At 40.1% G+C, this 12401-nt stretch overlaps 1 protein-coding gene across 2 annotated transcripts in view; it reads left to right on the forward strand.

Moving 5' to 3' along the window:
• Positions 1-1615, forward strand: part of EPSTI1 (epithelial stromal interaction 1) — a 98130-nt gene extending 96515 nt beyond the window's left edge. Inside the window, exon 10 of one of the 2 annotated variants that reach the window (XM_010344928.3) lies at positions 1093-1124. In XM_010344928.3, coding sequence (XP_010343230.1) covers positions 1093-1101 — 9 coding nt within the window. In that variant the 3' untranslated portion in view covers positions 1102-1124. Of the gene's footprint in view, positions 1-1092 lie in introns of both variants that reach the window. The other variant, XM_003934378.4, reaches the window with a different exon arrangement.
• Positions 1616-12401: the final 10786 nt, after the last annotated feature.

The following is a 12401-nucleotide window of genomic DNA, read 5'->3' on the forward strand; positions in this document are numbered from 1 at the left end:
CAGACGAAGACTGAGCTTCTCCAAGGAATGAAAGAGGAAAGCAATGCCTCAGTTCACAGAGGCTTGGAGGAAATATTGGAACCTGTAAAAAGCCAGAGACAAAAAAAAAAAAAAAAAAGGAGGAAGGCAGAAAATATGATAAAACCAAGCCATGCAAAGAAACAGTGGTTTCTTGAAATGTCATCTAGACACTTGAGCAGGAGGCCCCCAATAAGTATATACGTGAGGTTGATTGATTTTTACTTTTTAATCATTGCTAATTTAAACCAGTCTTCTCATATTGCTTAACATACATATTTATTCTTCAACAATTTATAATTGCTTTTGTATGTTAAAAAATACATTTTGATTTTTCCAGCATCCTCTATTAGTTTTTTTGAGGCACCTAAGGTAAGGCACTTATAAAATCACTTTAAATGACATTTCCTCATAGAAGAAGCTCTTTGGGATGCTGTGGAAACTCTAAATCCTACGTCTTCAAGGACAGTTAAGCATTTCCTATGACCAATGAGGCAATCTGAGATTTTAATTTCCCCGAATGTTAGAAGAAACAGCAGTAGTGTGCATTCCAGACGTATAATGGCCTAGCACTGCAGAAGGCTTGATAGAGGTTTCTTGACCCTTTGCACATGGTGGGAGTGGGGACTCATTAGTCTATCTCTCCACCTCAAGGTACTCTTAGAAGTCACCTTTCTACTGCATAATACAGCGCAACCCTAGTTGAGACTTTCCATTTAAATTGCTCTGTTCCTCATGTGTTCATACTGTCCTTGCTGTAACTATGGAGGTGGGTGACAACATTTTCGAACTGTATTATTTGTAACCTATGTTAGTCTATCTCTAAGAACACAGTCAATAAGATATCACTTGACAAGCCATTACATTATTGACCAAGAGTATTTTGTGAATCAAATGCAATGTGACTTGAAAACAAAACGGTTTCAATGGTCATTTAAGTTGTTAATTTAAAAAATGATCATTGCAGTTTGATGCAGTCAAAGTGTTCTTTGCAGGAATTTCGTTTTTGACTACAAAGGCTTTGAATTTTACTTTGCTGCTTGCGGTAATTTTTTTTGTTTCTTTTTCTTGCAGGGTATATGAGAAAATATGGACTCTCATCTGGCTTTTGTCAGCTGACCTTGAAAAGTCTCATGAAATACTTTTGAATGAGATTTTGTTCAGTCTTACTGTTTTTGCCTTGATTCCAACTGCCCACCCACTTGACTGATCTTTCAGGAATGACTGGTTTCTCCCTGTCCTCATTTGTGCATGTTTGCAGAAGCTGATTACTGAACTCATTTAATTTCTACTGCCAGTGAAATGCTACATTATTTTTTTAATTGGAAGTATAATTAGAGTAATGTTGGTAAAGTAAAAAATGAGGGGGTCACTTGATGCTTTCAGGTTCATCAGAGTTGTGGGTGCTACAGGCTAGTCTCTCTAAGTGACAAATTCTTACTGAATCCTCAGATCAGGTTTTGGAAAGCTTTGGGAGGTCTTTTTAGATTTTAATCCATACTTTCTTAATCTGTGGTATAAATATGCACACAAAAAATTGATGTCTTATATTCTTTTAAACAAATTATAAATAAATTTTGAACTACTTCTGTATAAATGGATCATTTTTATTTTTAATGAAAATTATTGGGATTTTCTCTCTTGAAGGATCTCATTTTAATATCCCCTTTCCAGGTCATATAGATCAAATATAGTACTGTCATTACTGTCGGCTCTTGTTTTGGTCTTGACTTACTAACAGTGTACCCTGATTTTCAGAAGGGGACATTTTATCTCCAGAAAGGCCAATATTTGAGTACAAATCAACTAGACACAAATATAGACATCATATGTGGTTTGCAGGTGTTTCAGAAACTAGTCTTGTCTTTGCTCTGTGTAAGCTATTTCTTATTGCTAATTCAGGTGGCTTTCTCACTCACTTCTGTGACCTTGAACCAGTTTACAGACCCTATAGTGTAAGAGTATTGATTTTCTATGCTGTGTAATCTAGCTTAATCCCTCTGTCCCCTCTGCCTCACCATCCCCCAGCCACTACATTGTACAGTGAAAGCGTTGCATTCAATCCTAGAATAAAGGTAAATACAACAAATCGTCTTTGCAGCTGGACAACTAGTAATACTTTACGGCATTAAGAGATCTTCTGTGTTACCAATCACTCTGTTGAAATTAACTTTCCAAATCTCTTTACTGGGGAAAACATGGGGATTTGAAATTCTTGGGCCAAGATACATGACTAAGGGGTTCACTGAACTAGGCAAGGGTGTGCTAGGAAAGGGCCACATTGGTGGGTGGGGGGTGACAGAACAGATGGTGCTCAGGCAGTTTCTCTGGAGTAAATAATGCAGGTATTCTTGGTTTCCCTCTCGTCTGCCAGCTGAAGCTGTTAGTGCTGTTGACAAATATAAGATGTTGGGTCCATTTGAAATCCTTGTCATTGCCTTACATGGGGGAAACTAAATCTCCCAGTCTGATTGGAAACATCACCAAACTGATTGTAAATGTGTGGCTGTAGCAAGCATTTTACTGTGGTGGCATGCAGCCATTTTGGCCCTACACCTGCCAGCCTGGCTACCTTACAGTCATGTTCTGATTTTTGTGTCTATGCTTGGTGTCCTTCACTTGCTGCATTTTCCAGCATGCAACCAGGAGTTGCTGTAGAAACAAGAGATGCTTTCTTGCTTTGAAGCTCTCAGGAAAGTTGGTGTCAATTTCTCTTCCACTGCCTTGGCCTACCTTGCACTTCCAAACAAAGATTTTGTGCAGATGTGTAGTTTCATTTTTTTACAGATTGTGCAGGTATGGAAAATTGTGATTTCATGACCAAAACTATCTATAATATGTGTGGGCATGTAAACATCTTGCTTGATCAATTATCTATGTAGGCAGAGGTAACCAGGAACTAAGCAGGAGTTGGTGCCTAAGGGAGCCTACCACGTTACTCCTCACATTTAATCTGCCACATTAAATCAGCTGGAATAAAACCTGATTAATAGGTAACTCTGGACAGGAAATCCCAAAGTTCTACCATTTCTATGCTTATTTTAACGTCCCTCTCTTTTTGCAGAAAATAAAAACAAGAAACAAATGCTTCCAAAGCCAGGGTTTTGTTATAGAAACTTTAGACCATACAGATTTGTAATAAAATATTAAAGTTTTAAACACCTTTGTATTTGGATTTACCACTTTTTCCTTTGTGGTTTCTTCTTGGTATTATGTTGATAGATCTTAGAATGTGCAAAGCAACAACCTCTACCCAGTGACCTATTTTAACAAAACAATGAATTTCCCCTACTACTGAGCTTAGTTATATTAGAGTACATACGCAGACATGAGCAGGCCAGGAGAGGGCCCACCAACAAGAATGTCAGGTGACCATCAAGTGATGGTCAGCTAGTTGATTTTTTTATTCGTTTGTTTGTTTTTTGAGACAGAGTCTCACTCCGTTGTGCAGGCTGGAGTGCAGTGGCATGACCTTGGCTCACTGCAACCTCTGCTGCCTGGGTTCAGGAGATTCTCCTGCCTCAACCTCCCAAAGTGCTGGGATTACAGGCGTGAGCCACTGTGCCTGGCCAGTCAGTCAGTTGTTAAGCTGACTCTTTAATATAATAATTGGTTGCAGCCAGTGCCAGGGAACGGCAGTCTCCCAATAGATAGAAACACCTGAAATTGGTGATCAAACCTGATAAGATCTCAGGACTGGGGCAAGAGAGCTCAAGCATGTGGATTAAGAGGCAAAATGACAGAAGTTAACTGAGATATGACCTTCCAGGAACATTAGACTGGTAAGGGAAGAATGCCTCAATTAAGTATATGTACAACTCCAGTAAACACACTGGGCTTTCGCCCCTCCCAAGGGCTAGCTGGCCACTGTGCATGCAGACAGCCCATCCCAAGGGAATCATCCAGGGAAGTAATGCAGACCCCAGAAGACTGCCAACACACAAAACCCCAAGTCAAAGGCCAAACCATGCACTCAATCCCTTAAGTTGCCCACTTGGCCTTCTTCTAATTATACTTTACTTCCTTTCATTCCTGCTCTAAAACTTTTAAGTAAACTCTCACTTCTGCTCTAAAACTTGTCTCCGTCTCTCTGCTTTATGCCCCTTGGTTGAATTTCTTCTGAGGAGGCAAGAGTTGAGGTTGCAGCAGACCCATACGCATTCACTGCTGCTAACAGTTGTAGACAATACATGTCAGGAAATCTTATTCCATTCACAGGATAGGTCTCGGAACTCATATTTTTTGTATTTTTTTTTTGTATGTTTTCACACTACAGACATTTCCTGTGGACCCTAAATATGTTCAAAAGAAACACTGGTTTTTTTCTTTAGATTTTTAAAAAATTAAGAAGCCTACATATTTAATTTGGAGATTTGGTTGTCTTTCAGAAAGTATCTTTAGCAAAATTGCATTGTAGTTATGGTAAATGTAGACCTATTTAAAAGTAAAACCCTTGACATTTATAAAGATAAATTGCAAGTTAAAATTCAAAGTTTTATTATAACTCTGGCTAAAAATTTCTGATTTTTAAAAACATGTAATCATAAAAACAGTGCCTACAAGCTTAATTTTAAATTTCAGGATATTAAGCAGATAGGTTGTAATTAGCTGGACTTGTTATGAGAGGACATGTTTGGAAGTGTGGCTGCCAGAGAAAGTAGAATGAACTGTCTTAGAACTATTGGCAAGGGGAAGAAAATAGAAGGTTGTGGGCTCTTTGTTTTTATTGGTAACGCAGTGGAGCAGCACATCTAGAAACTAGCTCCATGCTCATGTGCATGAAATAATATCAGAGTGTGGTAAAATAAAATTTACATGTGGAGAAAGAATATGCTGTTCCAGTTACCATGAGGATTGCAGAGAGAATAAATATATGTTAGGCATTTCTTTTAAGAAAGGGGCTCTGTTTTGGAATCCCTCTTTCCCTTTAAAAATATTCCCTTGTTTAACAACACAGTTTAAAAAGGATCATTGAGGGTTATTTTATTTTTTCTGCTCACAGAATTACATGCTCAAAAGTCAAGGATTTTTTGTTTGTTTGTTTTTTTAAGGTCTATAAAGGCAAATGGGAGAAGCATTTTTGTGACATTGCCATGTTGTCGTGCCATCTGCTGGGACGGAGGCTACAGGGAGACCTGTACTGCACCACGCGCCTCCTAGGAAGCTGATTTGTTACAACCCTTTGCTTTGCTGCTCAGCTGCAGGGCATGTGCTCCGAGCGTTCCTTCTCACCCTTCCTGGAGGACACTGACTACAGCTGAGCAGAAGGAATCATCTAGTCAGTCTTCGGGGGGTGACATTTCATTTTCTACAAAATGTTACACCAGTGATCAGCACCAGATTATGAACTGAATAGAAATTTCTATGTTTTAGAAACCATAGTTGAGCTAAAATGAGTAGAAATTGTCCTTTAGTAGGGAGAGAACAGAAACTGATGGGAGAGGGATATTTGAAATTGGACATCATGAATTAAAAAATCAGAAATCAACATTTAAATAGATGTCTAGAGTCTGTTTTAAATGTGGCACAATGGAGACACAAAGTTAATTGATACAGGTTCTGTCCTCAGGCAATGGAGCAGTTGGGATAGGCTAGGTTATGGTGACCACAGTAAGCACACCACACCTCTCCTTGGATTAGTAATACTTGTTTCTTGCACACGCTGCATTTCATGTACAGGTCAGCAGAAACCTCTGCTCATCGTAGTCAGTCAAGGACTGAGAAAGTGTCTGTTCTTATGCTTTCTCTACAGCAAGAGGAGGAGATAGTGGCAGTATTCTGTGCTAGGCAATTAAATGCTTTCTCCACGAAATGACACATGCTACTTCTGTTCACATGTCATTGGCCAGAACAAATCATTTGGCTATTCCTAATTTTAAAGGTGTGGGAAAGAAAATCCTACAATTCTCTGCAATGACAAAGGAGGAAGAGAACAAGAGCATTTGTAAATAACCCTAATGACCCCGCCCCCAAGGAACACACTATACAGTTGAAGAGGCAAGACACAGACATATGAAAGTTTAAGATCAAAAACACAAAGAAATTCAAAATAGCAAAAACCCAGTTCAATTCAGACTCTAGTAAGGAACTAATATAGGCCAGGCACTGTGCTAGGCATGGAAACTATAGTATTGTTCAAACTAGCCACTAAAGAACTCTGATACTAGTGAAACACATATAGACACACACACACACACACACACACACACACACACACACAGAATGTAGAAAAAATGAAAAACTCTGCAAAGCAATGAGACAAGAAGCATAAGCTGGACAGCTTATGGTGCTATATCAAGTAGCTTGAACTTTAAAAGGTTATAAGCAGGGCATGGACCTGATTAGATTTAGCTTATTATTGTAAATTAATCACGAGTGAACCCAAGACAGATAGATTTGAGGGTTGAAAGCCCAGAAGCAGAACAACCTGTTAGGAGGCTGGAGGTGATTACACCAGTTGAAGGTGACCCATGATGAGAGTCCCAAGCTAGAGCCTCGAGAGTATGGATAAGGATGAGAGAATGCGCAGGTGGAATTCTCAGGATATTACAAAACAGGACTTTGTAAAGGACTAGATATAGATGGAGACTGATGAATTGGAGATGAGTTTCATATTTTTGGCCTGTCTAAAAACATTGATGGTAATGTGGTCATAAAGACAAAATGTGTGGTATTTAAGAAGAAGGGAGATTTGGTATGATAAATAAAGAGTTTCAGAGACTATAGATTTAAATTCCATGAGCTTGGGGACATTGTTTTGTTCAATGCTGTGTTTCCAGTTCCCTGAACGGTGCCTAGCACATAGTAGTAATTCAATGAGTATTTGGTAAATGATGGATTTGAGGGAAGAGGAAAATTTGTACAGATCTTAAGAAGTAAGTATGATGGTAGTTGGTGAAGGCTTGAGTGCGGGGACATTTAAAGCAAGTCGTGATGGTGCAGTCATGGGGTGAACATGTGTTGGGGAGCACTGAGGAGGGGGAATGTGGAGGCTAGAGTAACTCCATCTTGTTTGCTAATCTGCTATGTTGACTTCTGATTAACTCCAGTTCTGAAAATGCCTTTAAAATTTCTACTTTATCTACTGTTAAGACTGTGTAATTACCAATAAATCCTGCCCTTAGGTCAAAACAACTTTGATGTTATCCTAAACACATACATCTTCCCCTTAGGCAAATTCCCTGTGATTTGTAAGCCCTGGGTCTGTGTGGTAGCAGTATAGTGCAGGGATCCACCATTCGCAGCCGCTTGAGATATGGCTTCTGTCCATAAATCCCTATTAATTATTTCATTCTGAGAATCTGGATTTGCCAGCTTCTTTCTTCCGCTCCTTACCTTCCTTGGCTTTTGGGAGTAGGTTTGCATGTGCCTGCTCACCTTGGAACACGAACACACACACACACACACACACACACACACACACACATACACAAAAGAGAGAGAGAAAGGGACTAGTGTGGTTGCTGCTCAGAAGAGGAAGATAAGATGTAGGAGAGGAGAAACACCCTGCAAGAGAGCTTCTCTCAGGGTTTTGGAATTTGTCCCAGCTCATTGGCCAACCCCAGGTGTGGTAATCAAGGATAGAAAGATTCTTGGGATAAGGATATCAGATTAAGCTAATCAGTTATGAATAACCCCAAGCCCTGCCAACGGCAGCTGCTGATGCAAACCAAAGGGCTGGCTTTGCCTCTTTACAGGCAAAAAGGGAGTTGGCAATGCCTGTCCTTTAATCCCTGCAGGTGGTTAGCAATGCTGTGAGCTGTAGCATTTTGGAAAAGAAAGAGGAACCACTGGATTGCTGGGAGATACGAAAATCTAGCTCTACCACTCACTAATGTTGAAACCTTGGACACATCTCGTATCTCTACATTACCTCATAGGATAGGTTGTAGACAAACTGATGGGATAAATGCTCTTAAAAGGTAAATGGGAATGCAAGCTAGGACAGTAGCAAGGAAAGTGATAGATTAATATTAAATGAAAAGATGCTTTCTCAACTCCTCTCTTTGTCACTAAAAATGTTGGTCCTTCTTTCTTCCTACCTTACCACCATTTTCTAGATCACCTGGCCATGTATACTTGCAGGCCTCAACAGTCTTCCTTCCTTCTCATAATTATCCCTGCATAATTGATTGTCAGGGATTATCACTTATTTACCACCACAATATCTTTAGCAACTTTCCTTTTTATTTCAGTTTACTACTATCCTCTTTAATTGGTTTTTTGAGATGCTTTACAGAGACCATTGTCAGAAAAAAAAAAAATTGGGTCTTTTTGTCTACTGCACTTCACTTCTATAGTATAAAGGAATCTTTTGAGGAAGTGCGTCACTTTAAGGTTTGTGCTAGGCAAGCAGAGAGAAGGCCTGGAATGCTAAGACAGGTACTCAGCAATTGGAGAAGGCAGATTTTAATGAATTCAAGAAAAGATTGTTTTAATTCTTTCTCAAGAGGAAACTCAAAAGACTTGATAAGCTTTCAAAATTATAATTCTATCTTTGCAATCACACATGTTCATGCTGCATACAAAAGGAAAAGATATTCAGAGCTATCGTGGCTGCACACTTCCACTGAGAAACTCGGATTTCAAGAAGACATGCCAAAACGTGGAAAGAGAGGCACGCTGCCAAAGATGTGAAAGAAAGGCAAGGACCAGTAGCAGATCAGGACCAAAAGCCAGAGTGAGCTGAGGCTTAGAGGAAAAAATGGTAATGAGAACGGAGGGCTCTTAAACTTGGAGCAAGAATAAAGAAGGAAGAGGCCGGCTGCTTGAGGCTGGAGGTGTGATTTTGATGGATGATGTGAAGAAAACAGAACTCCTTTCCTCCCATTTAGTCCTGTCTTCTCTGTCAAGGAGAGTGATCTCTGGACTGAATAGGGTAGAAGGAACATTGTTAAGAGAAAATTGAAGCCCAAGATGGGTGTAGAGATTATGTGAGAGCATGCATCCGCTGTAAATGAGCCTAAACTTCCGGCTCTGAATGAATTACAGCGCAGAGCTCTGAAAAACGTGCGAATGAATTTTCCCCACTTAAGAGGCGAGAGCTTTAGAGGTGGAGGAGGGGAGAAAAGTGAAATCTCCCTTGCAAAAATCATAAAAGTGAGAAAATTATAGCAGTGAAAGAGATCTGATTTAACCAACCCCCATCTTGCCTTTAGCCTTCAAACTGCCCTTGATTATTTCTGGGCTTGGGCCAACCTAGCTTTGGGAGACATTTAGTTCAGAGGTTAAATGATAATACCCTTCCTGCAAACGTGACCATCTTTGTAAAGCTAATGAGAGACCACCAGGCTAGGAGGAGGATAGGAGACTGAATTCTGCTAAGCTGTAGACATCAACGATTGCCAGCCATTATTCTGGAGGTCACAAGATATGCAACTTCCCAATTACTCCTGCAGACAACATCACTATTAGAACCTAAGACTGGCTTTTGAGATGCCTTTCAAGTTTTTTGCATGTCTGACATTGCTGGCTCCACCTGGGCCCATTAGCTGTTCCTGTGGCACCACCCAGAAGTGACTCAGTACATGAGGACCATTTCCTACACCTCTGTGATTGTACCCCTAACCAGTCAGCAGCAAGCACCCATTGCTTACCCACGTCCCCATCTCTTTATCATTGAAAATCCCTAGGCTTTGAATTTTTGAGGAGACTGATTTCAGTAATAATAAGTTCCTATCTCCTGTTTAGCTGGCTCTATGTGTGTAAAATTCTTTCTCTATTGAGAAAATTCCCCTGCCTTAATAAATCAGCTCTATCTGGGCAGTGGGCAAGAAGAAACCACTGGGTGGTTACAAAAACAGGCCAACTGAAGACAAGCCAAGTTTGTGACTTGGGAATTGTGGAGTCCAGTTTTGGAAAAGACCCTAGATATCTAGTTCAACCATTACCCAATGCATAACTAAACGTACATGTAGAGATGGCTTATAGAGAGTCACAAACCCCTATAGATAGGGCCAGCTTATCTGTCTGGTATTTAATTCTCTTCCTTAATGCTTACTGCTTAACGTGGAGATTGTTTTACAGTTGTCAAAATCGCTTTTCTTTCCTTTTCCTTTCTTTTCTTCTTTCTTTCTTCTTCTTTTTTTTTTTTTTTTTTTGAGACGGAGTTTTGCTCTTGTTACCCAGGCTGGAGTGCAATGGCGTGATCTCGGCTCACCACAACCTCCGCCTCCTGGGTTCAGGCAATTCTCCTGCCTCAGCCTCCTGAGTAGCTGGGATTACAGGCAAACACCACCATGCCCAGCTAAATTTTTTTTTTTGTATTTTTAGTAGAGACGGGGTTTCACCATGTTGACCAGGATGGTCTCGATCTCTTGACCTCGTGATCCACCCGCCTCGGCCTCCCAAAGTGCTGGGATTACAGGCTTGAGCCACCGCGCCCGGCTCTTCTTTCTTTCTTTCCCTTTTTTCTTTCTTCTTTCCTTCTTTCTTCTTTCCACAAACATTTGTTGAGTGCACACTATATTGGTGTTGTATAAGAGAATAAGACATAGTTCTTGTCCTTAGGTGTTTATAGTTAATTACAGGGAAAACCATCTGATTCTAGTTTTTACTTTTTAAACATGTCGTGTTTTCGTGCAGAAACAGCAAATAAAGATGTAAAATAAGAAGCTTAAATATTCCTGTCGAAAATAAGGGAAGACATTTCTCCGCTCCTTTTTTCTCTTTCAGAATGTTTTCTCTGTCCTTTTCTATGCAAATGTTTTTAGTGGCTAAATAAGCTGCTGGGCTGCCTCACAATCTGGAGTGTTTCCTCAAGGACCTGGGTATCATCTCTTCTAAATGTAATCATCAAAGAAGCTAAAGCTCTAGCTTCCAGTTTCCTAAGAGGAGAGGGGTCTAACTTCAGCTGTTGTCTGACTCCAAATTGCAAAGCCCAACTAATGCAAGGGGTTGCATCCACTTAGCTGTAAAAGAGTGAGAATGCTTTCTGGTCTTTGCAATTTCTTTAGCAGATTGCCTGTAATGTGCATCACTTTTTGGTTTAATGCTTATTTAATAATAAAATAGTTTTCCATTTACCTCTGTAGAGTGCTTTTCTGGGTTAGGAGGACATTTTGTTTTTAATTACATTTCCCCAGGAGTGCTCACTATGTGCCAGGCACTCTTCCAGGTACCAGAGATATAGCATTAAATAAAACAGAAGTCCTGTCCTTGTGAAGCTTATATTCTAGGACAGATAGACTCCGCACAATAAGAATAGTAATATCTAAGGAAATCATGCAGGCAGCACATTAGAAGGGATAGGCCATGTGTAAACAACTGAGTATCATCAGCTGTGTAAGGAGCAGTGGGAGTTCAAAGGAGAGAGATGTAAATTATCCTGAGGCAGTTGAGGACTTGATGTTTGAGCCGAATCTTGAGAGATGAGTGGTTTTGAAAATAACTTGTTTCTTTAGGGGAGCAGTGGAGTTGGTGTTCCAGGAAGTGGAAGATATTTGATCAAAGAAGTATACATGACAGCAGAGTACAGTAGGGGAAGGCTGCATAATCAACATCCTGTTTGATACCATCAACAACCAGAGCAGAGATTTTTTTTCTCCTTCTTCCTTTTCTCTCTCCCCTCTCCTGCTCCTTCTCCTACTCTTCTTGTCATGATCAATACTGTTGAGCATATTGGGTGTACCATCAGCTAAAATCTTTAACCTGTTTCACATACATTGTTCCTGAGTCATATCACCCTAATCTGTATCTGCTGGCATACGTTTTATTCTCAGTAACCTTGTATGAGTTTGAGTGTGTGTGTTGTGTATTGAAGACGAGTTGAAGTGACTGAAGTAGTCAGGCTGAATAAAATAAAACTCTGGAAATGATGCCAGTCATCTCCCATACTTAAAGGTCTATCATGAGGAAGAGAAACCCATTTTTTTCTATGTGACTGTTATAACTAGAGAGTGGTACTTTAAGGGGTATAGATTTCTATTCTATGTCAAGAAAAGGTTTTAGAAGTTAATTTCAGAATTGACCAGGTACATCCTTCAAAGAAATCTCTTGGGGGAGAGGGTGAGTTCTTGAAAAAAATACGGACTCCTGGGTCCCATCCCTGACTTACACCACAAATCTTGTTACCAGGGACCAGGAATTTGCATAACAGGCTCTCAGGGAAATCCCCATGTACACTGAAATTTGAAAACTTTGAGAGAGTTAACATAATCTTTTCTTTGAGAGCCCTTTCAACCAGGGGAAACTTTGATCTTACGGGACCCTAGAAACGGGAACCAAAGAATATTCATTTTCCTTCAGGTGTGGTGAGTCTGATGACCGTATAACTAGGATGATTATTGAGAACTAAAACTAATGTCCTAAGCCCCCCAGTCAACTGAACAGGCTGCCTCTTGGCCAAGAGGACCCCAGAGAAACTTTAAAAACTGAGTTTCTGG

This window comes from Saimiri boliviensis, chromosome 16 (assembly GCF_048565385.1).
Source record: "Saimiri boliviensis isolate mSaiBol1 chromosome 16, mSaiBol1.pri, whole genome shotgun sequence".
In the NCBI taxonomy this organism is placed as follows: Eukaryota; Metazoa; Chordata; class Mammalia; order Primates; family Cebidae; genus Saimiri; species Saimiri boliviensis.